Source organism: Halictus rubicundus, chromosome 11 (genome assembly GCF_050948215.1).
Source record: "Halictus rubicundus isolate RS-2024b chromosome 11, iyHalRubi1_principal, whole genome shotgun sequence".
In the NCBI taxonomy this organism is placed as follows: Eukaryota; Metazoa; Arthropoda; class Insecta; order Hymenoptera; family Halictidae; genus Halictus; species Halictus rubicundus.
Window position 1 is genome coordinate 11,735,886 of NC_135159.1, and position 26,758 is coordinate 11,762,643.

At 40.6% G+C, this 26,758-nt stretch overlaps 3 protein-coding genes across 13 annotated transcripts in view; 1 reads left to right on the top strand and 2 right to left on the bottom strand.

Annotated features, from left to right (window-relative positions):
* Window positions 1-274: 274 nt before the first annotated feature.
* On the bottom strand, window positions 275-11,735 carry LOC143359043 (facilitated trehalose transporter Tret1). Of its 4 annotated transcripts, XM_076796687.1 has the most exons (5): window positions 11,577-11,645; window positions 10,310-10,478; window positions 3,026-3,179; window positions 1,429-1,874; window positions 275-1,248 (listed from the first exon to the last, which is right to left on the bottom strand). In XM_076796687.1, the coding sequence occupies exons 3-5, from the start codon at window positions 3,141-3,143 to the stop codon at window positions 340-342; spliced, it is 1,473 nt and encodes a 490-aa protein (XP_076652802.1). In that variant the 5' UTR covers window positions 3,144-3,179; window positions 10,310-10,478; window positions 11,577-11,645; the 3' UTR covers window positions 275-339. The 4 variants fall into 4 exon arrangements, with proteins under 4 accessions (XP_076652802.1, XP_076652801.1, XP_076652803.1 ...); XM_076796686.1 differs by lacking the exon at window positions 10,310-10,478 and having other exon boundaries at window positions 11,577-11,735; XM_076796688.1 differs by lacking the exons at window positions 10,310-10,478; window positions 11,577-11,645 and adding an exon at window positions 5,767-5,906.
* Window positions 5,957-19,466, top strand: Glob1 (globin 1). Of its 3 annotated transcripts, none has more exons than XM_076796710.1 (4): window positions 5,957-6,089; window positions 6,687-6,868; window positions 7,779-8,004; window positions 8,779-9,753. In XM_076796710.1, exons 2-4 carry the CDS (start codon window positions 6,714-6,716, stop codon window positions 8,908-8,910), a joined length of 513 nt encoding a protein of 170 aa, XP_076652825.1. In that variant the 5' UTR covers window positions 5,957-6,089; window positions 6,687-6,713; the 3' UTR covers window positions 8,911-9,753. The 3 variants fall into 3 exon arrangements, with proteins under 3 accessions (XP_076652825.1, XP_076652826.1, XP_076652827.1); XM_076796711.1 differs by lacking the exons at window positions 6,687-6,868; window positions 7,779-8,004; window positions 8,779-9,753 and adding exons at window positions 14,468-14,649; window positions 17,811-18,036; window positions 18,805-19,466 and having other exon boundaries at window positions 5,992-6,089; XM_076796712.1 differs by lacking the exons at window positions 5,957-6,089; window positions 6,687-6,868; window positions 7,779-8,004; window positions 8,779-9,753 and adding exons at window positions 13,767-13,870; window positions 14,468-14,649; window positions 17,811-18,036; window positions 18,805-19,466.
* A 105-nt stretch (window positions 19,467-19,571) lies between these two features.
* Gig (TSC complex subunit tuberin) overlaps window positions 19,572-26,758 on the bottom strand; it is a 28,928-nt gene continuing 21,741 nt past the window's right edge. For 2 of the 6 annotated variants that reach the window (XM_076796664.1, XM_076796660.1), the window contains exons 6-29: window positions 26,553-26,753; window positions 26,338-26,479; window positions 26,118-26,266; window positions 25,875-26,047; window positions 25,629-25,800; window positions 25,324-25,545; window positions 24,979-25,237; window positions 24,787-24,905; window positions 24,368-24,532; window positions 24,121-24,286; window positions 23,870-24,066; window positions 23,678-23,794; window positions 23,415-23,596; window positions 23,125-23,338; window positions 22,617-23,048; window positions 22,309-22,486; window positions 22,042-22,240; window positions 21,714-21,897; window positions 21,432-21,614; window positions 21,179-21,354; window positions 20,759-21,107; window positions 20,404-20,544; window positions 20,169-20,339; window positions 19,572-20,095 (exon numbers count right to left, since the gene is read on the bottom strand). In XM_076796664.1, the coding sequence (XP_076652779.1) occupies window positions 19,889-20,095; window positions 20,169-20,339; window positions 20,404-20,544; window positions 20,759-21,107; window positions 21,179-21,354; window positions 21,432-21,614; window positions 21,714-21,897; window positions 22,042-22,240; window positions 22,309-22,486; window positions 22,617-23,048; window positions 23,125-23,338; window positions 23,415-23,596; window positions 23,678-23,794; window positions 23,870-24,066; window positions 24,121-24,286; window positions 24,368-24,532; window positions 24,787-24,905; window positions 24,979-25,237; window positions 25,324-25,545; window positions 25,629-25,800; window positions 25,875-26,047; window positions 26,118-26,266; window positions 26,338-26,479; window positions 26,553-26,753 (4,698 nt within the window). In that variant the 3' untranslated portion in view covers window positions 19,572-19,888. The remainder of the gene's footprint in view (window positions 20,096-20,168; window positions 20,340-20,403; window positions 20,545-20,758; window positions 21,108-21,178; window positions 21,355-21,431; window positions 21,615-21,713; window positions 21,898-22,041; window positions 22,241-22,308; window positions 22,487-22,616; window positions 23,049-23,124; window positions 23,339-23,414; window positions 23,597-23,677; window positions 23,795-23,869; window positions 24,067-24,120; window positions 24,287-24,367; window positions 24,533-24,786; window positions 24,906-24,978; window positions 25,238-25,323; window positions 25,546-25,628; window positions 25,801-25,874; window positions 26,048-26,117; window positions 26,267-26,337; window positions 26,480-26,552; window positions 26,754-26,758) is intronic. The other 4 variants (XR_013083052.1, XM_076796661.1, XM_076796663.1 and 1 more) reach the window with 4 other exon arrangements.

The window sequence follows — 26,758 nt, forward strand, 5'->3', positions numbered from 1 at the left end:
CTCCGCTGCGCAGCGGTACCTCGTGTCTCCGTCTCTCCCCTCATACCTCCCGCAATAGCCGACACTTATGCTGTCTATCCACATCCACGAGCCAGGAAGCAGGTAGCTAGCTGTCTTTGTCGAGCGATTCGACAAATGGCGGAAGACGTGTAGCGCGAAGTAAGGATATCACGTGGTAAGTTTTCTCACTGCCATCTCCTGATGGACACATAGTACTTTGGCCCATAAATGGCCCATGGCTGGTCCTCGATCACTCTTCAAGAACCGAACACGCTTCGAATACTCGGTTATCCTTTATTTTTATTATATTACACAATATACAATATCATAACCGTGTCGTTAAGCCAGTTCCTCCTTGGTTTCGGTGCTCTCCTCTTCCTTGATGTCCCTCTTGGTGGTGCTCATGAGCTCGTTCTGGATCTGCAAGAAGGACTTCTTCGACGTCTCCGGCATGATAAAGATGGCCGTGGTGGCAATAATCAGCTCGACGGCGCAAAAAATATAGAAAATCGTCTCCTCGCGCGCGGCATCCACTATAGGCTGGTAGCATTTCGAAACGATCAAACCTAGCAGGGCTCCGACGGTGTTTGTCAGAGCTGACGCCCACATCTTCACACCTAGGGGGAAGATCTCTGAGCAGACAACCGCTGGGATGCTGCCTAAGCCAATGCTGAATGTCACATAATAAAGTATAAGCGACACAACCGGCACTAGATTGTACGGTTTCATATTGAACCGAAGGTTCCCGAGAAGAAAGTAAGTCCCTATCAAGGCTAAGCAAATTGAACACATATACGCCGAGATAAGGAACAGAGGTTTTCTGCCGATCCTGTCGATGATGAGTGCCGTCGCAATGCCAGAAACTACGCTGATTACTCCTAGAATGACCAGGACCAATTGCGTGGTTAAGATCGGGTGCATGTGCCCGATCAAAACCCCAGCGTATGAATTGATAGCCATCGTCCCAGACAACTGTTGGCCCCCTATCAGCAACAGCGTGATGTACAGAGCTTTCCTGTGTACCGGTTTCGTCAACAACTCCTTCAGGCCACCGTTCTTCTCCAGTTCCATGAACTCCGACATCTCTTCTATCGTTTTGGTGTTGTTCGTGTTGCGCCTCAGCCAGATCAAGGATAGGTTCGCCCCTTTCTCATTGTTCTTCTTCAGGCAATAGTACGGCGACTCTGGCAGCCAGGGTATCCAGAGGAGTATAAGGAATGTCGGTACCAGGCAGATTAATGCTAGTATCTGGAAGAATAATTTTTCTGGTTAGCGGGATTTTGATTTCTACAGTAAACCACAACACGGTTGTGTTGGGCGAGAAGAATCATGAATGACGAAGATGCTCTAATCTTCAAATAAATAACCAATATAATTTTGCAATTAGTACACGTATTATAATGTGAAGCTGTAAATCTTCAGAATTACCTTCGGGTCGACCCAAGGTCCAATCGCATAAACGATAATGTACCCTGTGTTCAGGAAAATAATGAACAACATGTTCGCTGCTCCTCTGATCTTGGTCTCAACAATTTCCCCGACATACAGAGGAACGACAGAGCAAAGGGCGCCGGTGGGCATGCCTGAGAAAAGCCGTCCTATGAAGAGGAACACCCAGGTGCGGGCAAGGTAGAGGAGTATCCAGCCGGCAACGAACGGCAAGCAAATTGCAAAGAGGAACCATTTCCTGCCGACCCGGTCCACCAGCAAAGCAGACCCGATGGGTCCGATTAAGGCACCCAACGGCATTGCTGTGACCATCCAGGACTCCTGTACTGAGGTCATCTTGATAGTCGACTTGGGATTTCGGTAGTAGTCCAGGGTGACCGTTGGCCAGGCATAGCATAATCCGGCCGCGAGCAACGTTAGATACGCTTTAAATAAAATCAATTAATTAGCCTTTGAATCTTGCCAAATCTAGACCAGTCGTGGGCACGGTAGGGGCCCCTGAGCTGCCTGCTTTCCCCCACCAACGTCTCTTTCGTGCAGCACGCACCTTCGCTGCGCAGCGGTGTCTCGTGAACGTGGATAGCAGAGAGGAAATGAGAGTGTTCACGCCCGGGATTTTAGGGTCCCCGGTATATTGCTGCCGTCTAGTCTAATTTTTAGCCTGGACCAGAACCTGCATCATCTTTTTAGCCTGGACCAGAACCTGCATAATCTTACCTGTATCATTAGCAACGGATTCCAAATAATGCCAGAGTGGATGCTGCTTCTATGTTAAAAGAGGCTCTTCTATGTAGGCTCTGATCCAGCCTAAAAGATGATGCAGGTCCTAATACAGGCTAAAAAGATGATGCGGGTTCTGGTCCAGGCTAAAAAGTTGATGCAGGTTCTGTTCCAGGCTAAAAAGATGATGCAGGTTCTGTTCCAGGCTAAAAAGATGATGCAGAAAAGTGGGGACACTAAAACCCCGAGCGTGAGCACTTTCATTTCCTCTTTGTGGATACACAGCATAAGGGTCGGCCATGGCGGGACGGTGCGCAGCGAAGGTGCGCGCTGCACGAAAGAGACGTTGGTGGGGGGTGCGTTTTCTGCCTGCCGCAGGCACACGTATCCAACACTGATCTAGACTGCGAAACAGCAAAAACATTTAAAGAATTAAAAAAAAAACAAGAAAATAATGTCTATGTAGCAAATTTTTATTTTGCGTCAAAATCCGCAGTCTACGCATAACAAAATTGCTACTATGCCAATCTGTACTTGTCTCGCCTTATCTTACTTCATAAGTGTTCATAATTTTAAAAAATCACTCTGTTGAAAGGTTATTCGTGTAAATGTTCAACGAATTGTTTTGTTGTGAACGTTGCAGCGGTTCTGGTAATTTCGATTGAAAAATCACGTATTGTCCGTGGATTGAATGACTAAGTACTTCCTGGTAGACGCTGCTACATTGTAAACACAGCATATTGGCATTACATAGAGCTCAGTAATATTTCTGGGTGCTTATCAATTGTAAGACAAGGATTACTTAACTGTATTACTTTACTTAGGTTGCTGTAAGATAGTCGATAAAAGTAATTACCAACGACACTGGCGATTATCTGAGGATAGATCGCGATCTTATCCTCCTTCTTAACGTCAGACTGTGTCTCTCCATCAATTACTTCCGCTACTTTATCGGTTACTTCTGTTTCTGTCATTTTGTCTATGTAATTCTTTTCCTCTTTCGGTTTGGTCTGAAAAGAATTCAATCAGAAGCTTAATCATTTTCGTGTACACAGTATTCGCGACACTGAACGTTCTTTGGCTAATGAAGATACGTATACAGGGTGTCGCAAAACTGTTGTACCCGAATGAGGTGATTTCTGAGCTCATTTGAAGTAACTTTTCCCTTTACGAGAATATTCTACGTGGCTCTGTTTAGGAGTTATTAACGAAAACCGCGGACCAATCGGAACGCGTGTACAGCGGACTGGTACCGCCCCGACGTCAGGCCCCGCTGTGCACGGCGTTGGCATTGGCCGAGCCGGAGTTCGTCCGCTATAGTCGCGCTCTGATTGGCCCGTGCTTTTCGTTAATAACTCTTTAACGAAGCCGCGGAGAACATTTTCGTAAAGGAAAAAGTTATTTCGAATGACCTTGGGAATCATCCTTTTCAAGGAAATACAACATTTTTTCCGGGACACCCTGTATGTAATTTAAAGCGTCGACTCAACGAGCGCATCCACCTTCGAAACGATACGTGATTAGCGCGTGAAATGATCCAGTGTCGCAACTTTGCACCTGCCAGGTGTGCATCCGATTTCTTTTGTCGCGCAGAAGATGCACGGGGTGAATTAAAATTGCGATTGCGAGCGAACAATTAAGGTTGCAAGAGATGAGGTTACAGTGAACTATAAGGTAGAGAAGAGTATTAACAGATTACGTTTTTGCATCGTTTGACCCTTGGCTGGCGGGATTTGGGTCCATTCCGACCCAGAGTTGCAAACTTTTCATCCAAAATGTAATTTTCTGGCACCAAATTGAACAATAACCATAAAGAAAATATGCCAAGAAGATAGATTATAATATAAACAAACCATCAACACTGCGACCAGACAATTTTTTATTTTGTAATTATTGAAATTACAGAGACGCTTCCATTCGAAATTATTAAATAAAAATTGCGAGTGATCTACATAAATTATTAAATCTAAATACGTGTTGAAATACTTTCGTTCACAATACTCGTAATACTTCATGATTCAGTTAAAGTATTTCGACATTTTCACCACGAAAGAATTTTCGCTATTTTACTTCGGTGAATTGACGAATTGATTTCGACTGAGCGGTCGATTGCTATTGCCGTTAGGGTTGTCGGTGGTGTCAGGATTTCTTGAAAGCCGAAATTTGTGCAAGGAAGATTGTCCAGCGTTTTCATGCAGCGATTTAATAAAAAAAAAATTATTGCTTGGATGCTTTCGCCGCAATTTAAATTTAAATATCAACTGTTACGTATGGAGACGTTCTCCACGTACATTTCGATTAGAAGTTCTAATCTCTTTTCTGAGAACGAAAAGCGTCTCGTGATTTTTTGCACAAAGTTAGATCAATACTACACCTTGCCAAAACTATTAGTTCCAGACCAAAATCTATTAAAGGTTTTGTTGTATGCTTCTATAAATAAAAAATGGGCAGAAAACAGAGATTTTCGATTAGCCCATATCACTTAATGTTAACAACTTTTTACAAAAAACTTTTTTCTTGCCAAATAAGCGTTGTACCTGCGGCAATCTCTCCACAAATTTTCAAATAAATTCGTTGGACAGTTTCGTTTTTACAGATTCTTTGCCGCTTTTTGGCCATTTGGCACCACTGTGCGACGCAGCGTCGCCAAGACACAGTGCAAGGTTAATCGATTAAAGTAATAAACTCGGCGCATCAGGTTAGTCGAGTTAGGTCGTAATTGGTCCCGGACGATTAACCGAATGTCCTTTATCGAGAAACCGCAAATGGAAACGGGGCGGGCGGTCGTGCCACGATGTCGGGAGGATCGAATACTGGCGAACGCGATTATTATCGGAGCTCGGATTATAAGGTCGGAATTGTTGTCGATTGTTTTCCAATTGTTCGATTACGTTTACAATTGTTTTCCGGTTATTTGCAATTGTTTTCAGCCAATTTTCAAGTCTCGGAATTCTACGGCGCAGAAATAATGGAAATTGCAATTTTCAAATTAATTGAAAAATATCATACAAGTTTCAATGATTATTAACCCTCGATCTAGACTTGTTCCCCCACTCTAATTTCCCCTTCTACCGCGGCACGGTCACGTGACAACAGACGAATCTCTGCATCCTCCGGTATTGGCAGAGGGAGGGATAACTTTTTCCCCACAATTCATGCTCCCTCCCCTAATCTGGCGACACTGAGCGTGCAGGCCGTGGGACCCAGTTCTCCGGCCCTGGAGCAGTATTGCCAGATCGAGACTTGTCCCCCCACTCCAAATTTCCCCTACTACCCCGCTATTCCCCCACACTTCCATCGCGGCACGGTCACGTGACGCGTTGCGTCTCTGACGTGCATACTTCAGTACCGGCAGAGGAGGGGTAACTTTTTCCCCTCACATCGTGCTCCCTCCCCTCATCTGTCCCCCGACCCTGTACCAAAGAAATTGAAACTATTTATATTCCAAGGGTAATCATCCTTCCTCGCATAGAATACAGTGCTGATTTTCATGCAAAATATATTTCTTTTCATAACAGTGGTAATCAGATGGAAATCGTGCAACAGCATTCTCTGAATGTTTTTTTCTCTTTTCAATTCTGCATTCGATCTACTCGCCAAGATGGTCGGGCGCCAGGATAGTCGGCGGGTGATGCTGGACGGCGAATGACGGACTGGAGTCGAACAAATGATTGACAAACTGCTCCGAGACGAGACGGTGGCTTTCGCTGCGTTTATTTTAATCGTTTAAACGCGTGGCATTAATGGCGTCGGCGTCGCCTTGGAGGGGATAGATGTAAAACAGCATTAGACAGCCAGGAGGCGGCGGTTAGTCCAGCACTGAGAGGAACCGAGCTAGTCGCCATCCAACCGTGTCACCGATTCAGCGAATTGAAACACGACGGCACACCGTGGCACGTGACATATCGCACGAAATTACGGTAATTGCCCACGGCTCCGATCGAAACGCTCGCTCGCTCGCTCCCGCGATCGCGACGATCCAGCCGGACCGATACGCGTTCCCCGAAATCACCACGAAGACACCGTTCCGTTCGATCGGTCATTCGTCTATCCAACAGGTCCGCGTTCTTCGGCGCACCGCGGATTCTGCAAAGTTGACGTCCGCCCGTGGCTATCGCGAACGACAGAATCTGAAAATACAATTTCATTCTTGCCCGAAAAAAATTTGCAAAAACTGAAAACTAAACAGCAGTCGTTCCAGTCGCCGGGTAGCTGTTCCGCGGCTTTTGTTCGCAGCGATCGTTCCGCGACCGATCAATTTTCGACGCCCGAAACGTTCCGATAGCTTTCGATTTTACTTAACGTCACTGTCACCCCGGAAACGTTCGATCGCGACCGGAATAAAATGGAGCGTAAAGCACAGGGCGGCTTTGTGGGGATTTCGCGTAACTCCGAATCCACCTCGGATCGTTCTCTTTGTCTCGGGAATTTTCTATTGTCCTTCTTGCCGCGGTTCACGCGCCGGAGATTCTCGTCTGCGTTGACTTGAGCAGAACTTTGTGATTCTGTTGCGAAAGATCGCAGTACTTGAACGTCGCCGGGCCATGGCAGCGTTTCTTCGGCTCTTCGGGATCTACGTCGACGACAACCGAGTGGACGAGGCGACGGGACTGACGGGGAGGCAGAAGAGACTGGTGCAGAACACGTGGGCCGTGATCAGAAAGGATGAAGTCGGCTCCGGCGTGGCTGTGATGACCGCGTAAGTGCCGGCGTGTTTGACCGCTTTTGACTGTCGGGTTCGCGAGATCGACTCTGATAACCCGAGTGTCGTCACGGATCTGTTATGACAACTGTTACTTTCTACACGAAGACACTGACAAGTCCGGGACATGTACGTTCACTGATAAAAACAGTTTTCCACTTCGTTGCATCAGCTCCTCGACGAGAATTCTTTTCTCGTAGTCGATAAACGATGATTCGCAGGATGAAAATCTAGTAAACAGACTGTATGTAACTCTGTTCTCATTGCAGACGAAGAAAATTTCACACAGACTAGTTTTGCACTGTTTATCAAACTTTATCGTCGAGCGTTTTTTATAACAGTGCATGGATCAGCGCAATCGCGAAATGCAATTGTAACAATCATTATACTTTCCTACTTGTTTCCGACGAATTTGCGATTAGTTTTTAGTACATTCAATTTGTTAAAAGTGATTTTTAATTAGTTGCCAACTTTCAACTCCTTTCCAAGTTGATGTACACAGTTTTTTACGAACCAAATGTTATATAAAATAATAATAATATGATAAAGTGATAATATATTATAATCTTAATTAACGTAGTACATAAATTGTTCATCGAATAAACTACCAGCACGATAAACGCAATAGTTCCAGCAGAATTGCTTAAACTACTTTAACAAACGAAATTTTCTGCAGAATGCAGAATGGATTATTTGCAAATGGGATGATTGCTGGCTAGATTAGGGTTGTTCAGCACGGATTCCCTTTACTACGTGTTCCGGGAGGTCAAGCAGAAATCACGATTTATGATAAGTTTGCGAAACAGTCATTAGAATCCTTCCAGAGTCTTCTTAGAATACTTTGCAGAAATGCGTTTCCGTATGTTTAATTTGTAACGGACGGGAATTGTTGGACGATGGTTTTCAGATTTTTTACCAAATACCCGGAGTATCAACAGTCCTTTGAACCGTTCAAGGACATCCCAGTAACCGAACTGGCAGCCAATAAAAAGTTTCAAGCCCATTGTGCGAGCATAATTGCAACATTAAATACTGTTATCGAATCCTTGCATGACCCGGAATTAATGGAGGCGAGCCTAATCAGCTTGGCTGAGCGGCATAAAAAACGCGGACAGACAAAGGAGGAATTTCAGGTATTTCAATCGAATACTTAAATAGTAGAATAATTAATGAGGATTAATCGTCCCCAAGAAGATACCATTTTTAGAGAAAGCAATAACTTGCGGTACCCGTTTCGTTCAATGTACTATAAAACTGCTATAACAAAATTGTACGACATTTGTACCCAATTTGGGGTCGTTGCAAAGGGGAAACTTCAATCTTCAAATTGGTCGTGGTTCGAGTCGCGAAAAAAATTTTCAGATCCGTACAATCGCTGAAAATCGCACATCTTTACGCACGCATAACTTTTGAACTAGTGATCTCCTAGGATCGAAACTTGGATTTTCGGCGTTTTCTCGGCAAAATTTACAGAACTGCATGAAAAAAAGTTAAACATTTCTGGTTTCCCGAGGGAAAGTTTAACCCACCTTCCATTCAAAGTGCGATAAAACAGCAAGAAAAAGTCGTGCATCGATTTTTCCGGGTTCGTTGTAAAGGGGAGACTACATTGTTTAAATCCGTGCCGGTTTTAGTAGCAGAAAATTTTTTCGACATCCGTAGAAACGTTTGAATTTGCGAATTGTTTGAAACAACCTATTGTCGCATTTGCGCTCCGTTTATACCGCAAGATATTTACACGGGGAAAAAACAATTTAGCAGGGTAAAAGTGGAGGCTTCGCTCTCTAAAATTAGTCTAGGTACGTCCCTGTCCGATTTCTTTTTGGAAAGTTATAACAATTTTTCCCCTAAGGTACAGCGATCGAATCTCAACGTGTACTAAGATTCGCAACCTAATTTATTTGTAGAACTTGAAGGAGGTGGTAATGGAGGTTCTTCGTAAAGCACTTGGAAAACAATTCACACCGGAAGTGGCCGAGGCATGGAGCAAAACCTTGGAAGCAGCGTTCTCGAAGATTTATCAAGTTTTGACTGCTTAAGTATGGATACTGTATACTTAAGCGTTCGATACTGTATACGAGATACAGTATTTCACATGTTTTATACAATTGCAACGCTACAAATCTTTCCGATACTTTTATTAAATTGTTAAGGGGACTGGACTAACTTCTTTTTTACAAATTTTAACTTCTGTTAAACTTTACCTCCAGAAACCAGAAATTTTTAACTTTTTCTTATGCAATCCTGTAGATTTTGGCGAGAAAATTCTGAAAATCCAAGTTTCAATGCTAGGAGATAGTAGTTCAAATGTTATGCGTGTTGGTTTGTACGTTGCGCTACGTCTAATGTCGATAACGTAGATTTGCAATCGTAGTCGGCCCTCATACGAACCTAACCTTACCTGTCAGAAACGCTTAAAATCTCTCAACATTACACACGCATAACTTTGAAGCTACTGATCTCCTAGGCTTAAAACTTGGATTTTTGGAATTTTCTCGCCAAAATCTACAGGACTACATAAAAAGAAGTTAAAATTTTCTGGTTTCCTGAAGTGAAGTTTAGCCTTAATTTCTTTCGGAATAAAAGACATTTCGTCTTTTCGACGATTTTATCTCTCAGTCCCCTTAATTTATGTTCGTACCAATTTGACGTGCCACATTAGGGTAACGGACGTCGCCTATTGTTAGCATAAAAATGTTAAATATTTGTAACTTTTTACCACTACGATTTTCGTTCTGTTTCCCCCGAGAATGGTGGATATCGTTGTTTTGTAACTTTTGTTTCGGTTTATTGTGTACTTATGAATAACACTAATTTTTTGTTTATAATCGTTAGATTTGGGAGAATAGTCTTTAAAGATCGAATAAACGTTCGTTTGTTTAGCTGCTTGGATTTTTTATTTAAACATTCGCAAAAATTGACGAGCTTCCAGTATCCTATCCGCTTTAATTACTTTTCAAATGTCCAAACGATGTCTTGTATAATATACAAAGACATCGGATATCTGAAGAAGCCGAAGTTGAAAGTACAATATTGTACAAAAGAAGAAAAAAACAAATAATCCGGTAATCCCGGTAATAATCGGTTCCAATGATCGACACGCGGAAATCTGCGAGACAATTATGTTGGAAGTTCGACGAGAGATAAACATTTATTGCGTAATTCACTGTAAGATTTTATCAGCGGGCACTATGTAATCGTAGCAAAAATGATATTGTTTATCGTAACTCTCTGAGGACATTGTGATTGCACCGCTTTTAATCGAAGATTGACACGCAGGATCGAACGCGTTATCGCGTCGGACGCGGGCGAGATTTAAAAGTGAATCAGGAAAAGTAACTCGCGCGATAGAGCATCGGTGACGAAATTCGAATTTGCAAAATGTTGGGAAGAAGATGCGGCGCGAGAATATCTTAAAAAATCAAGAAAAAGACTTACGTTTACGAGAGTGGAGGCTTCGAGCTTTTCTCCTCGACGATCTACCGGGCCAAACTTTCCGAACGCCCAGTCGAAACGCGAAACTTTCTCAATGAAGAACCGTTCCCGCTTTACCGCGTGACTTCTACTCCGGAAGTTACGCAAATATGTACAACGCCTACGGTAATCACTGTGGGGTACCAATCACAGTGCCCATATTAATTATACTTATTTCTAAAGCGTAACAAATATTTAAAAAGAAGATATTCAATATATATGTGTCCCACGAAGTCTTTCCACTTGAACACCTTAGTTATTTCAAACAATACGAGTACGCCTCCATTTGCAAGAATATCCTCTATTATGTAGTTTCTCAAACCCTACAACTTCCGTGAGTAACATTTTCTCGTATTTTAAATAACCAAGATATTCGAGTGGACAGAGCTCGTGGGACACACTGTATATACAAAATGTTCGACTGCAGGTGAGAGAAAATTCAAGGGGTGGTTCTCCACGACAATATAAGACGAAAATGAAGAGTAAAAAAATTGTGGTTTCGGCTCCGTCTTTTAGTAATTGTCAATTAAATATCCGCCTAGAATGCGGCAACCCGGCCAACAGAGCTGTACGTTGCGTGCGTGTAATTTAGGCGCGCGAGAGTCACAAAAACTTCGATAACTCCGAACCTACTTGACGTCAAAAATTAAATAATGCTAAGCCTCGAAGGTGCGGAGAATGAGCTCCGAAAATTAGTTTGGAATGTGTTTTTCACAAAGTTACAATTAATTCCTGAAATATTCTAGAACCGAATCTTCTCTTCCAGGCGGATTTCTGTGGGGGAACTATTGTCACAGGCAGCGCTAATCAGCTGTATCAAAAGAGCAGGCCAGGTACATTGTTACCCAATGTTTATCCACAACGTTGTAACAACTCTAATATTCCAACTCCAGTAAAATCTGTCGAGAAAATCTGTCTGTGAAAATCTGTCAAGAAGATCTACACTTTCGACACGATTCCTGTTTGCAGAACCCGCCTCCGAGACGGTGCTAATTAGCGGTATCGAAAGAGCAAGGTTTACCCTTTAAAACGAGCCGGGGCACATCGCTGTCCGATCGATCACCACGACGCGACGGCGGTTGGAAGATCGACAGTTTCCGACGCGGGATCTAGCGGTAGTCGTTAGACAGCGGTAAACGTTTAATACCCGTAACACAGTTCGACACCGAAATGACTGAACTTTCACCGAACCGCCGACTATAAACAGTAACTATATAAAGCGACAGCTTACCTGGATCACCTCGACGTTACTTTCGCGCGGAGTGTACCCTAACTGCGGTAAGATATATAAATGTTCGACTTTATTGACGCTCAACATCTCGAACGAATGATAAGATCGATGTTCCACCGTTAGAAATAACGATAATTATCGTTGGTCTTGTACGTTGCGATTGCGATCATGTCCTTATGTTGCAATATGTGTTGTTCTCTAGAATTTATCGTAGCCGTTAATCAGTAATCGGTTATCTGACGGCACTTTTTCTATTCCCGTGACGTCTTCCGCATTATCAGTCATACTGCTTGTTACCGATCTCTCTTCTTCTTTTCTTTTTCTCTTTTATGTTAATTTACCTGTCCGACCTTGGACCCGATGCTCGAACAATGATGCGTTAAAAAAAAATTTCATTGCCTCTTCCTTGACCTGTCAATATCTGTCGTTTGATAATGGACAACGCGGCGAACTTCTGTGCCGAGCTTTCGTCATCTTAAATTAACTTTAGCGATACCGTGTCGATAGAAAGCAGCACGTTCTTTGTGGTATTTGATACGCTTGATTTTTTTTTGTTGGTCTAACAAAGGACATTACCCAAGTGTAACTTTATGCAGGATATAGTTTCTTGAAAAATATTTGACACGTATTTTTTTTTATCTGCAATGGCGCAAATCTGGGGGGCGAAAATAGCCCTCAAAGTTGGGGGTGAAAACCCTATTCTTGCTAATATCTCGGGAATTAGATTTTTTCTTTAAATTTGTGTGTTTTCGATCAAGGAATGTAGCCATATAAAAAGATTTCAGAAAAAGATGAATTTTTTAAATATTCCTTGATGGGAAACACACAAATTTAAAAAAAATCATTGTGCTATATCCTCTAGTACTCGAGATATTAGCAAAAATAGGGTTTTCACCCCCAAATTTGAGGGCTGTTTTCACCCTCAACTTTGAGGGCCCCCAGATATGGGGGTTGAAAAAAATAGGTGTGACACTTGGGTAATGTCCTTCGTGTAACGCATTTTGAGATTAGGGTTGTTGAAACAATATGGCGGGAAGATGACGGAGTCCATGGCGTTGCCAGAGTACGAAATTGAAAGAAAATTGAATTTTTTACATGTTTTCGGCATAATGAATTTCTTGTCAATTTACTCAGTCACTTGAGATGAATTCTGTATGGTAGCTGACCCTTGGTATTCCCATTCACATAGTACAATCCCAAAGGAAATGATTGCGTTGTATAGCGTAATATCGATCATTGTAATAGATTAAATCGTGATTGAAATTGACGATGATAAAGCGGAGACTTCGAAACTTCATAACTCGATCTAATTTGAAGTATTTGTCATAATTCATCGACAATTAATTAACGGCACCACCTACAATTATCTGTAGCGTCAATTACTTTCAATTACCTGAACGTTCAATTCGATTATATCAGCTCTTTCGAAATTCGATTATTTTCAATCACTTTCAACCGACAGCAATAATTACTTCGAACTGTACTATATAATTATGTCGCTATTCAATTGTATTGCACAATTATTACTCAATAACTCTATCGACCTTCGATTATTATTGTTATCATCATTCTGTAACAATTCTATGGATCTTCAAGTTAGTTTCTACTATTATTACTTAACAATTCAAGTGACATTCAATTCATTTTCTTTTAATCAATCGTCAATTATTCTCAACCAGACCAATATATTTTATACTGCACCTTTTCAATTATTCTTAGCTCATTGAAAAGTCGATCAGTTTCAATTACCTCCAATCAGCAACAAATCGAATAATTTCCAATTGTTTTTGAGTAACTGTAAATGAATAATTACTAATTAAAAATAACAACAACAACAATAATAATAACAGTAATTAACCGTAATTATTGCTTTTATTATTATTATTGTAATTTGACAATAATTTTCAATTATATCCAACCGAACGTCGAATTGGAAGAGGATCGATCGCCGATCGATAGTGATCGCGGGGTGCCAGGATACATAGTCGGTGGCACCGAATGGACGCCAAAAGATGGCCTGGAGACGCTGGAGTCGAACAGACGATTGACCAGCTGTTCTCGGCCGAGACAGTGGCTTTCGCCTCAGTTATTTTAATCGTCTGAACGCGTGGCATTAATGGCGTTGGCGTCGACCTGGAGGGGATAGATGTAAAACAGCATTAGACAGCCAGGAGGCGGCGGTTAGTCCAGCTCTGAGAGGAGCCGAGATAGTCGCCGGTGAACCGTATCGTCGACTCAGTGAATCGAAACACGACGGGCGCACCGTGGCACGTGACATATCCCACGAAATTACGGTAATTGCCCTCGGCTCCGATCGAAACGCTCGCCCGCTCGCTCCCGCGATCGCAACGATCCAGCCGGATCGATACGCGTTCCCCGAAATCACCACGAAGACACCGTTCCGTTCGATCGGTCATTCGTCTATCCAACAAGTCCGCGTTCTTCGGCGCACCGCGGATTCTGCAAAGTTGACGTCCGCCCGTGGCTATCGCGAACGACAGAATCTGAAAATACAATTTCATTCTTGCCCGAAAAAAATTTGCAAAAATTGAAAACTAAACAGCAGTCGTTCCAGTCGCCGGGTAGCTGTTCCGCGGCTTTTGTTCGCAGCGATCGTTCCGCGACCGATCAATTTTCGACGCCCGAAACGTTCCGATAGCTTTCGATTTTACTTAACGTCACTGTCATCCCGGAAACGTTCGATCGCGACCGGAATAAAATGGAGCGTAAAGCACAGGGCGGCTTTGTGGGGATTTCGCGTAACTCCGAATCCACCTCGGATCGTTCTCTTTGTCTCGGGAATTTTCTATTGTCCTTCTTGCCGCGGTTCGCGCGCCGGAGATTCTCGTCTGCGTTGACTTGAGCAGAACTTTGTGATTCTCTTGCGAAAGATCGCAGTACTTGAACGTCGCCGGGCCATGGCAGCGTTTCTGCGGCTCTTCGGGATCTACGTCGACGACAACCGAGTGGACGAGGCGACGGGACTGACGGGGAGGCAGAAGAGACTGGTGCAGAACACGTGGGCCGTGATCAGAAAGGATGAAGTCGGCTCCGGCGTGGCTGTGATGACCGCGTAAGTGCCGGCGTGTTTGACCGCTTTTGACTGTCGGGTTCGCGAGACCGGCTCTGACAACCCGGGTGGCGTCACGGATCTGTTATGACACCGGACCCGTTACATGCTTTCTACGCGAAGACGCTGCCTAATCGCGGAAGCGCACAATGGCTGATGAAAGCCGTCCGACTCTGAAACAAAAATACTAGGGCAAGGGACCCATTTACTGTGGTACCACTTACTCTGCCTATATAGGCCCGGGATAGTCACGTGACTTTTTCAGAGTCAGCAGGCCGGTTACTGCTGTATAATATCCATTCACAGCCTTCAGACACAGACTTAAGATCCATCTTGGTCTTGATCCGGCGGGTCTTAAGACTGTCACGCTATGTTATACTGTGCCTTTTTTCTAGACATTTTACGTCTTAAATAAGTAAGTAATCAATTAAAAATGCATACCACCTTGTTTGTACATGTCTTTGCTACGTCTGTATGGAGTCTTTTTTTCGATACGAACTCTAAATCTCTCGAAATTAAGAGAATCTTTCAGCGGCAGCCATCTTGTGACGTCATACTTGCTTCAGAATTCGAATTTTCAGCCGAATATTACAAATTACTCCACGACGAGGTGGAAATTCGCAATTTGGGCTCTATACAGACGTAGATTGGACTTTTAGGAAACACAATTGACCACTTCTAAACTGCTCATTGCAATATTGAAGCGGTAGTTTGAAAAGGTTTTGACCCTTGCATACGTATATGGATTTCAAACCATGCCGGCCCCCTTAAGTCTGTGACTAAACTTGTCACATTTTTTACTCTGTATTACCGATATTATGAATTCTGACGCCCAGAAACGTGCTTCAAGATTTTCGCTTTATTTCGCAGAGAATCAAGACAAAATATAGCTCAATTTGTAGCCGGAGATATTTTCTAGCGCGCGCTACTCTCGATTTCATCCAGAAAACTCGTCCAATGGCATAAAAATGCTTGGATTCCACGGCGTACGCATCGTCAATTTTTGGCCTACTTCTAACGCTTATGTTACCAAATATCTGCATAATCTCGCCAGCTCGTGACCAGCGCGCGCTAGATTGAACCTTCCTCTTTCGAATGAGCCCTTTCCCAGCGAAAAATATTCTCATATAAGGACGAAAAGTTGCGGCACGTGAAACCATTTTTCGCCTATTTTTGTCGGTAACTGTGTCACTCTACCTTATCGCCAATCTACGGAGTCTTGGCGCTTACTTATTTTTAAAGCATAATGGATATTAAATTTTTCTCATTAAAATCCGTTATGCTTTAAAAATAAGTATAATTAGTATAGGCACGGTAATTGGTACCCCCACAGTATTTGGGTCCTTATACCGTGACTTTCAAACTTTTTCAAGACTGAACCATACGACTTGGATTTTTTTTTTTTTTGAGAAGTTAGATCAGTTTGTTTACTGCACGGAGAAAAAAAGAAATTTTGGAAATATTGCTACTGGTCTGAATAGAGAAAATTTTTAGAAAATACTAAATGTCGTTTTATACTTTTTGTGTAGATCTATATAAAAAATGTAAAAAATCTGTTTTGTATTGCATATGATTGTAATTTCGTTGAGGAAAAAATATCGCAGTAATTCTTTAATTTTTCGGAACGTATGCACTTGACAATGTCTGACAAAAAGATAAGATTTCAGACAGTTTTAATTTGTTATGTAACTGTATCACATACTATGTATTCTGTCAGTATGTTCGCTGTAAATGAATATTGTATAATTAATTCTTTAACGTTGCATGCCTCTAAGGGAGATGCTAATTACGCCGCGATGATAATTGTTTGATTTAACGAGGAGGATGATCTTGAAGAGTCCTGTGTCGGTCACATTCAAATTTTTAAACAATGCTATTTATCTCTTATTATATCTTCTGAAAGCTAACATTGAATAATTTTCAATTCGCCAGCTGTACATGTATTTTGCGTGAATAATTACCGAGTTATTAAGCATCCCATTAAGCGCGCCACTAATTTTAGCATTACCCGAATAAGTAAATGCACCATGAGGAAGTTGCTTGGTCGGAGTTTGTTCATCATGTTGGGTTTAAGAACTCATTTAAAAGCATCAAATTATTTAATAACTGCTAGAAAATATATCTTATATTTTCTAAACATACTGTATACTGTATTATCATTATTGTGTAAAGTTGTTCGAAAAGTGAAGTCGAAAATAATTGGAAATTAAAAATACCATGAAAAATTTCTGATAATCCATTTCATTTACTACATCATTCGTTTGTAAGAACATCCGCGATGTTACAGTCGGTTAAAAAGAATTTCGTCATCAGGAAAATTGATGGCGATAAAATTCATTGTCAACAGATAATTCTCAATAATTTCAAAGAATTTATTTTCAATCTGAAGAGCACTTCCGATCGATAAAAATGCAAACTCCATCAAAATATCACATTCATGATCGCGTATGATTATCTTTCCACAGTTTAATATGTTTGCTAAATTAATTTATCGATGTCTGCAATCCAAGTCAATCGTCACGTGTTATCACAGAGATTATTCAGATTGAAATCTTTCATTGATAAACTCTGCGAAAAGAATTCATACAGAGTTTTACATATATATCATTGTTATCTACTACGTATGAATACATGTATGTACACATACACCACGTAACATATACGTGGTATTATAACTCCATTAGCAGTGCAGTTACAGGAAAATGTCAAATGGTTCAAAATAAACAAATCGATAAATAAAAAGTAATACCTCTACCTGCAACTGCATTATTTTTTCAAATAGAAATGCATACATTTTAAACATACATAAATTCCTCTCACCCTTTTTTCATAAAAAGATTCTTCTTCAACTCTTCGTACAAAAGAAACGATTATTTATCAATAGAACATATAATTTATTCATCAAAGAAATGACTAGGGCAATAGACTCAATTGTTCTAGCAGAATTATGAAATTTTCCGCGGAATGTATTATTTCCAAATGGGATGATTGCTGGCTATGTAGATTAGGGTTGTTCACTTCAAATCTCCTTTACTACGTTCTCCGAGAGGTCAAGCAGAAGTTACAATTTATGATAAGTCTGTGCAATAGTCATTAGAATCCTTCTAGAATCTTCTTAGAATACTTTTGTAAATTTAATGCATTTTCATTAATCACTATTTCAGATTTTTTACCACATATCCGGAGTACCAGCAATCCTTCGAACCGTTCAAGGACATCCCAGTAACCGAACTGGCAGCCAATAAAAAGTTTCAAGCCCATTGTGCGAGCATAATTGCAACATTAAATACTGTTATCGAATCCTTGCACGACCCGGAATTAATGGAGGCGAGCCTAATCAGCTTGGCTGAGCGGCACAAAAAACGCGGACAGAGAAAGGAGGAATTTCAGGTATTTCAATCGTATACTTAAATAGTAGAATAATTAATGAGGATTAATCGTCCCCAAGAAGATACCATTTTTAGAGAAAGCAATAACTTGCGGTACCCGTTTCGATCAATGTACTATAAAACTGCTATAAAAAAATTGTACGACATTTGTTTGGGGTCGTTGCAAAGAGGAAACTTTAATCTTCAAATTGGTCGTGGTTCGAGTCGCGAAAAAAATTTTTCAGATCCGTACAATCGCTGAAAATCGCACATCTTTACGCACGCATAACTTTTGAACTAGTGATCTCCTAGGATCGAAACTTGGATTTTCGGCGTTTTCTCGGCAAAATTTACAGGACTGCATGAAAAAAAGTTAAACATTTCTGGTTTCCCGAGGGAAAGTTTAACCCACGTTCCATTCAAAGTGCGATAAAACAGCAAGAAAAAGTCGTGCATCGATTTTTCCGGGTTCGTTGTAAAGGGGAGACTACATTGTTTAAATCCGTGCCGGTTTTAGTCGCAGAAAATTTTTTCGACATTCGTAAAAATGTTTGAATCTGTGAATTGTTTGAAACAACCTATTGTCGTATTCGCGCTCCGTTTATACCGCAAGATATTTACACGGGGAAAAAACAATTTAGCAGGGTAAAAGTGGAGGCTTTGCTCTCTAAAATTTGCCTAGGTACGTCCCTGTCCCATTTCTTTTTGGAAAGTTATAACAGTTTTTCTCCTGAGATACAGCGATCGAATATCAACGTGTTCTAAGATTCGCAATCTAATCTATTTGTAGAACTTGAAGGAGGTGATAGTGGAGGTTCTTAGTCATGCACTTGGAAAAGAGTTCACACCCGAAGTGGCCGAGGCGTGGGGCAAAACCTTGGAAGCAGCATTCTCGAAGATATATCAAGTTTTGACAAATTAAATGTAAATAACCATTCGATAGGGTAAAGGACTCAATTACTGTGCCTGTATTAGTTATGCTTTAAAAGTAATTATGATTAATATAAGCACAATAATTGGGTCCCTTACCCTACTGTATATAATACTCATTTTACATATTTCATACAATTCCATCGATTGTAACACGACGAATAAAAGTGGATAGATGTCTCTATTATTGTTAGGTATGTTTTACATAATTTCTGATATTTTATTAAATTATTAAGGGGACTGGACTGACTTTTTAACAAAGTTCTGTGCTGCCATTTTGTTAAGTCTTTGGCAATTGAATAAATACCTGTTTACACTACTCGGCGGCAATTAGATTCCTGTCAAAGAAAAAACTTTTACTTTGTCTCATTTTCTCAAAATCAATTTTAAAGAGAAAACAATTCGATTTTGCAACAATTTTATGTTTCGTCACGTGACCGTGCCGTGGCGGAAGCGTGGGGAATAGCGTGGTAGAAGGGGAAATTAAAGTGGGGGAACAAGTCTTGATCTGGCGACTATGCTTATACTTTTTCCCCCATCACTACCACTAATTAGATAATTGAAACACCAATACGATACGAGCACCTCCAAACTTATTCTCTTAATTAACATATCATTAGAGATATCAATGGTTCTTCTCGATTTATTTTCAATCGCTTGTCTTTAAATCAAAGAGGAAATACAATGTTATAATAATAATACATAACAATGATAATCGTTTGTCACATGAAAAGTGTATATTATTTGTTTAGTTCGGTAAATATAGATCCTGAAAGCTGTATCCGAAATCCAACGAAAAGAAATATTTGTCCCTATAGAATAATTGTATTAGTCAGGGTTCACGTAAACAGTGCTTGATTATTGCATCAAAAACTTACATATTTTTGTACGAATATGAATTACATTGATAACAACGTTTATGTAATGTTTTTATTGGAATCAAGTCATGTTGTATATTCAGTAAAATCATCTATATAAATACGTTTATTCGATCGTGGCGATAAATCGTCGGCCGTGCCGTCAGGATTGTTATTTGTTGTTTCCTGGACACGGTTTCGAAGCCGTTTTATATGCCGTAAACGTTCCAACCAGTTGGAGGCGTACGGACTATGACTGTTTTGTTCTAAAGATGACGAAACCATTGAAGCAAGCTATAAAAAAAAGCAAAAGTTAATATATGTTACTGAACATCATTAAGTAATAGTGTAATCGTAGGAAACTTACATTGGCATGTAGAGCCAACTGTCGAGACAAAATTGCTAAATTTTGATCTGATATTATCTTGGGTTCGCTATGTCGAATGTGTTTCGCTAATTCCTCTTTCACTTGAACTGTAACTTGATTGGTACCGTGATCCAAGGGCTGGATCACAACGCATGCGTAATTAAATTGCCCCTAAACAGTAAAATCAGAGAGCATTAGAAGAACGTCATGTTTTTGTTACAATTCAAATACATACCTTCACAGTTTGTATGTTATATGGCTCTCCAGATTCGTTATAAACTACGGTAACATAATTATTTCCAATGTGTTGCTTTTTAGAGGTACATTTTGGGTCGCTCGATTTAGTTGGCATCAAAGTGGCCACGTGAAAAGCCACCTGCAAAGATTTAATTACGTTGTGTCTTTAGACATTTCAAATAATGCACGAACTAGCTCGCCTAAAGTATTACGTATCAATATTTTTCCAGGAATTGAACCACTATTATTTTATTATCGATGTTTTAAATCCCTGTTTCTAATACTACCCGGACGAACAAATGTTGTAACTTTAGGTAACCCACTGTACATAACCTTTAATGACTCATTCAAACCTGTGTAACATCGTCCTGCCAAATATACGCGAAGTTCCCATTTTCACCATTACGATCTAGACCTCCTAGAAACACGCTCTCGTCGACGTCCTTTAACCGGACCAACGTTCCCAATCGTTGTAAAAACTCAGTGTACCGAAGAGACCCATGCTGATTAGCCAGGATTTCAGCCTCGTTGGAGGCTTGTCCCGGGGCAACATAAAGGACTCCAATTTTATGGGTTTCGTACGGTTGTATCCTATCCAAATTTGTCACCGCTCTTTGCTCAGCTGTTGTTTGCGGAACTAACAACGGTTTCTCCGAGGGTGATCCAAAATGAGCCGTGTGATACAGTTGTAGAAAGACAAAACTGTAACGCAGGTATTTCAAATGTGAATTCTACAGTACAAGAACCGATGAATATGTTCAAATACGATGTACCTAGGATTGATACCAGCTTTCGGTGGATCTTTCACTCGGGGCGAATTTCCTTTGCGTATGGTGTCCCATTCTGCGCGAGATTTCTTCACAGGACTCATCACGGAGATTGTATGACCTCTGTCACGGAATGGTAGTGGCAAAGGGGGTAGCATGGACGGATCGGGTCTTTCATCCTTCTGGTGAAAATAATGCATCTGTATAATCCCCAATTGAAAAGAGAAATAAGAAAAGTATAATTCCCAATTGTGTATACTTTATCCCCAATATGATTTCGTCCAATAGGCGGTTTATTCTCTGATCCCACTGTCGCTTGCTTTTGACCAGACTCAAGACTAGATAATCGAGGATAAATTTGGGTGGGTGATTGTGGAGGTTTCGCAGTAGATGATTGTATTTGTGCTGTGCGTGCTTGCACTCCCAAGAAGTTCCCCTGTACCTACCAAAATGAAAGCAATTCAAAATTCTGTTGACGTGTCAAATATTTTTCTAAGAACTCACTTCGGTATGTTCTCTCGTTGGAGAAAAAGAACTATACCTGCAGAGTTGTTGGCGATGGCGGAACCGTATTGCTAGTAGTTGTAATAACTTGGGTCACTTGCGTCGCTCCAGGGTATGACCGTTGAGATCTTAATGCGGATGGATGATCCGATGCATTTTCCGAGGATGGCGGTGTTGTGCCCATGCCAAATATTTCTTCTGGTATTGCTTCACAACTGACTCTACAAAATTTATATAAATTATCCGTACACATTCTAATAGACGCTTGTAACAAATTATATTCGCTCTGAAACATTCTCTATGAATTTCTCATCTGAAATTTCTCGTATAACGATACGTAATAACATCTTCGAGGGAGACAATACCTCATGTCCTTCGCATAAGTATTTTTCGCCCGATTCTTGGACTCCGCGTCAAGTTTTATTTCTAGATCTACCGATGAGAGCTCCCGATCCACTTGTTGCAGATTTAATTTGTCTTTATTTAAGAATGGATTTTTCCAATTGGCGCTCATCTCGGGGCTAGAGTTTGATCGGCGCACTGGATTCCGGGAACGGCGTAAATCTGTCAAGGATTATTCATTCTTTAACGCTCGATCGATTCGATCACTCGTGTCAATAAATTATTCGTACCATCGTCACCATCCTCTAAACTTTCCAAACTGTCACGGGAACTCTGTCTGGAAGGGTTTGGTCGAGCAGGTGAACCCGGGATCGCGATTGGACCGGACGATGTAGAAGATGATGTCACAGATTTCAACACACAGCTATGGTCAGTTTGTGCTTGATCCAGATTTTTATCCGCAGTATCCTACGAGAAGTAACTTACATACATAGGCTGTCCCATTTGAAGTATTCTCACGCAATTATTTGTGCTTCGGTGTAGGAAATAATTGCATGTGAAACTTCAAACCCTAAATGAGTATACACTTTTAAACTACCTCTCCTTCGTCTCCGGAATATTCTGACGTAGATTCTTGTTGTCTTTGCAACAAATCCTGATTCGGTCTGTACAATGCCATTATGTCGTGCACAGGAAAGTCCACGTGCATCTCGAACTGCGTAGAATTCTGAATCCTCATTATCCAAGACATGTCGCCCGTTGGTCTCCGTACATATATCTCAGCCCAGCCTTGACACCAGCATGCGCAAAGCACGTGTTCTTCTTGTTTCTGACTGTTGAGTATTTGTTCCAGTTTGGACGATTCAACTGGCTCTTTGTCCATTTTCTCAACGGGGAACTCCCTTTTCGTTGGCTCCAAGTCGTCCGATGCTTTCTTCGATTCCTCTATTGGAGAATTCGCTGCTGTGTTTCCGGTAGAGCTGCCATGACCTCCGGAAGATTGCCTAGACAATTTGTCCTCCTTTGCTGTCTGTATTTCATTGTTTCTTTTTATTGTAGTACGCACAAATGAAAACATGAAGGAAGGAAGGAAAAAGTAACGATACCTCTGTGCTGGACGCCCTCCTTAAATTCGGTTGAGACGTTCTTGTGTGTTCAGGTGATTGAGGACCGGGTTTGCAAACAACCCAACAATTATCACAGAGACCCCCACGCATTGCTTTATTACTACAACCGCTTGTCGTCACGGTGATAAGTTTATTCCCAAGCAACCATGTCATCGATTGGCCTTCCTTCAGAAGAAAGTCAGCGGTTGAAAGTCTGCGCATCGAAGAAGACACATCATGGTGAAATTGTTTATTAGATATCTGACAAAATGTAGGATTTCTAAGCTTACCTTTTAGGCCGTGCTGAATATGTTGAGAATGTGTATCGAGCCATCAAGTCAATACAGGTTTCGGTAAGTTCAACGTGAAAAGTCATTAGTGCTTCGTCGATGGGAGGCTTCAGATCAGAAACTTTACTATCACCAATCATACGATTGGGCATCATTGGTCTTTCTCTTCGACCTCTACTGCCCTACAAACAAAAACACAATAGTAGAGGAAGCGTTAAGCAGATCGAGACGTGTATAGTGGAATGATAGTAATTCATTTACACCTGTTCGGTTAAACTCGAACTACGTTTTCTATTCGATGAGTCTTCGTTCATGAAGTTGAAGTCTGATTTCATCAAGTGTCCTTCTTCGAACGGTATTAATACATTTGCCTTCAAGCCCTAGATAAAAGAATGTATATGCAATACGTCATCTCCAAGATATCAAAATTAGTTGATCTCAATTAATGTACGAACCGTAATAATAAACCTAACAAAATCTCTTCGAAATGGTAATCGACACTTTAGAAACCATACGGCGATCACATGATGTGCCAAAGATACAGTGTAGTGGTCGTATTTGTACGGATTTGTATACGGTAATAAAATAGCAAACACTGACATGTATTGGTCTCCGATAAAGCTCGCAAAAACTTTTGGCAGTCGCGTAAGAGCTGTAAGAAAAGATATTGTAGATGTCGAAGCAGGTAACGAAGCTTCATACTTACTAGATAAAAATTCCAAAATCGGTATAGCAATGTGTACTGTTGCTGAGATTTTAGACAGATTTAAGAGAACCTCTGATAAAAGTTTGTTCATCGCGTCACGCATTTCCAAAATACAAGTTGTAAGACTAGTAACACACTGACTCGCGCATTTTGCAGTTAAACCGACCTAAAATTGAAAACTTGCATTCATATCTTCAAACAACAAATGTTCCACGAAGAGCTTGTAGAAGTAAATTTTATTGTTTACCTCTAAACATTTTATTAGACGCTGCTGTAAATTAGGATCCAGATGCGCATGATACGAAGCTAATGATGCTAATACTGGAAAAACGTGAACGCGAAATTCGGATATAGTAAATTTCGGAGGAACATTGTACAAAGATTCTGGAAGTCGTAGGTTCTTGTCACTGACCTGTTAAAATATACTTCAGTCAATTTTAGTGAACATATTAAACTTATAGGCGGCATTCGTACTATTACTAGCCAGCGTTTTTATCGCAAATAATAAATATTAGAAAAAAATTAACGAGCAATGGCGAATCAATGGAATGCTAGATATCTTTTAATATCATATGAAAGCGTGCGCCAATTGAATATGGTCAGTTGAACATAGCTAGTAATACCGTGAACACCTTGTATTATAGGGTAATATGTATTATAAAATACCATCGAACAAAGTGCTGTGGCAAAACAATCAATATCATTAGTATGTCGTGATAGTACCAAGGCTCTATTTTGCATCACTTGAGGTAACTCCTTTAACACAAGTTGCAGAACCTTCCAATCTGTAAGTATGTAAACAAATTTTCATCGAGTTGTTTAACCTGTGTTTTATGCAACCGAATGAGAAATACAAACCTTTCTCCGACTTAATGCAGGAAATAACAGCTTTGCATGCATGTGACAATGACATGTGAGTAATCTGACAAGACAAGTGCGACGGAGCTGGACTTGCTGGTGGAGGACTGCTTCCACCACCTCCGCTATTCATTCGTTCAGTCGCTGCATGTTCTAAGACTAAGTACGGACTAAATCTTGTCACAGACGCATTTTGTGCATCTGGAAATCCGAGATGATATAACGTGTTTGCTCTAATTTTCAAGAAACACTCAAAGATCTGAATAAGGTAGAACACATGTAGGACTTATTGAAGAAAAGCTTAAAAAATAAAATTAGAGGGCTGAACGTCGATCTATGTCCTACCAGATATCGAATTGTAGAGACATCGTGGAAGACAGTTGGTTCTTTATAATGCTGATCAAGATGATTCACTAGAACCTTATAAGCACGTATTGCATGACTCGATGGCAAGTAGTAAATTTTCAATGTTAATATTTTTATTACACCGACAACTGCTGTTTTCACATCTTTAATATCAGAATCCTTTGCAATTGGAATGTCAGAACAGAAAGGCTTGTTGATTAACTGAAAGCGAACCAGCGAATGTCAACTCTTCTATTGTAAATGTAACATCAAAATCAGTATACTCTGCACACAAAGTGGAATACCTTCTCTATTATGTCCAGAAGTTCCAGACATCGTTTTGTATCACACTCAAGACAAAGATCAACAAGCAAGTATGCAACACTGTTGCGAATTGTAATATCTGAATCGGCATCTATATGTTGAAAATATGGCACAACAATTCTTTCAATCAATTCATCCTCGTACCTAGACCTACTTAAAAGAAAGAAAATTAAAAGCTTGTAGCTTGCACGTATAAGTATACCTTAAAGTTCATAATTTAATAATACCTATTAACTTGAATGACATTCGTTAAAACTTCAAGGACTTTCACTCTAACATTCGTACGTGTTTCCAATTTATAATAACGTTCCATTAAATTGGTCAATCTTGATTGCCATTGATGATGAGTAGGCCCTATAGTATGTGCTCTATATTCAATTAATTTCAACACTGATGCTTCCTGTAAAGAGACATTTAACTTCACATCTATCTTGTTGAGATCAATATAATAGTGCGCGTATGATAATTACAGGTCGTGTGTTACTGCAGCGATCGACAAGCTCGTAAAATCGTTGAACGCAACCATTATAACGGTTGGTATCCAATAAATTTTCGATACTATTTATTGTTTCGTGCAAACTCATTGAAACTTGTCTGGTTGCAGGCTGATTGCTAGTTTCTACAAATAAGGAAAAGATAAGATACATTGTGTTATGTATGATGTAATCCAATTGTAACTTTGTATTTCACCTGTGTGGGAAATTACTTCCTCAATAATATCAAGAATAATACTCCATGTAGGATCCCATAACTCAGCACCATATTTGGTCACTAATCTCTGAATCGATAATGTTACCTCGTACATAACAATTGGGTGGTTGCATTTTAATGCCTTTTGAATAAGATAGAAAATATGTAATTTCTTGCAGTGATATGGCATTGAATGATTCTTGTTTATTACTCACTTGATAAAACGAAGGTAAAACAGAAGTCGGAGTGCACTCTAGTTTTGGAATTTTATGCGTACCCCAAAGGCCCATATTTACATAAAACACTGCGCCCCTAAGTAAACGCACGTCTCGCTGAAAATTTACATCTTGCAACAAACGACACATTGTATATAATGCAGAGTGACCCATGTGTGTTCCTAATAAATTACGCATTATCTGAA

Coding starts and splice junctions, on each gene's coding strand:
- LOC143359043 (XM_076796686.1), bottom strand. CDS start 11,663: ATGTTGAGCGTCAATAAAGTCGAACATTTATATATCTTACCGCAGTTA. Junction 3,180..11,576: donor GTAACGTCGAGGTGATCCAG/GTAAGCTGTCGC, acceptor AATTCTTTTCAG/ACCAAACCGAAAGAGGAAAA. Junction 1,249..1,428: donor GACCTTGGGTCGACCCGAAG/GTAATTCTGAAG, acceptor TTATTCTTCCAG/ATACTAGCATTAATCTGCCT.
- Glob1 (XM_076796710.1), top strand. CDS start 6,714: ATGGCAGCGTTTCTTCGGCTCTTCGGGATCTACGTCGACGACAACCGA. Junction 6,869..7,778: donor GGCGTGGCTGTGATGACCGC/GTAAGTGCCGGC, acceptor GATGGTTTTCAG/ATTTTTTACCAAATACCCGG. Junction 8,005..8,778: donor AGACAAAGGAGGAATTTCAG/GTATTTCAATCG, acceptor ATTTATTTGTAG/AACTTGAAGGAGGTGGTAAT.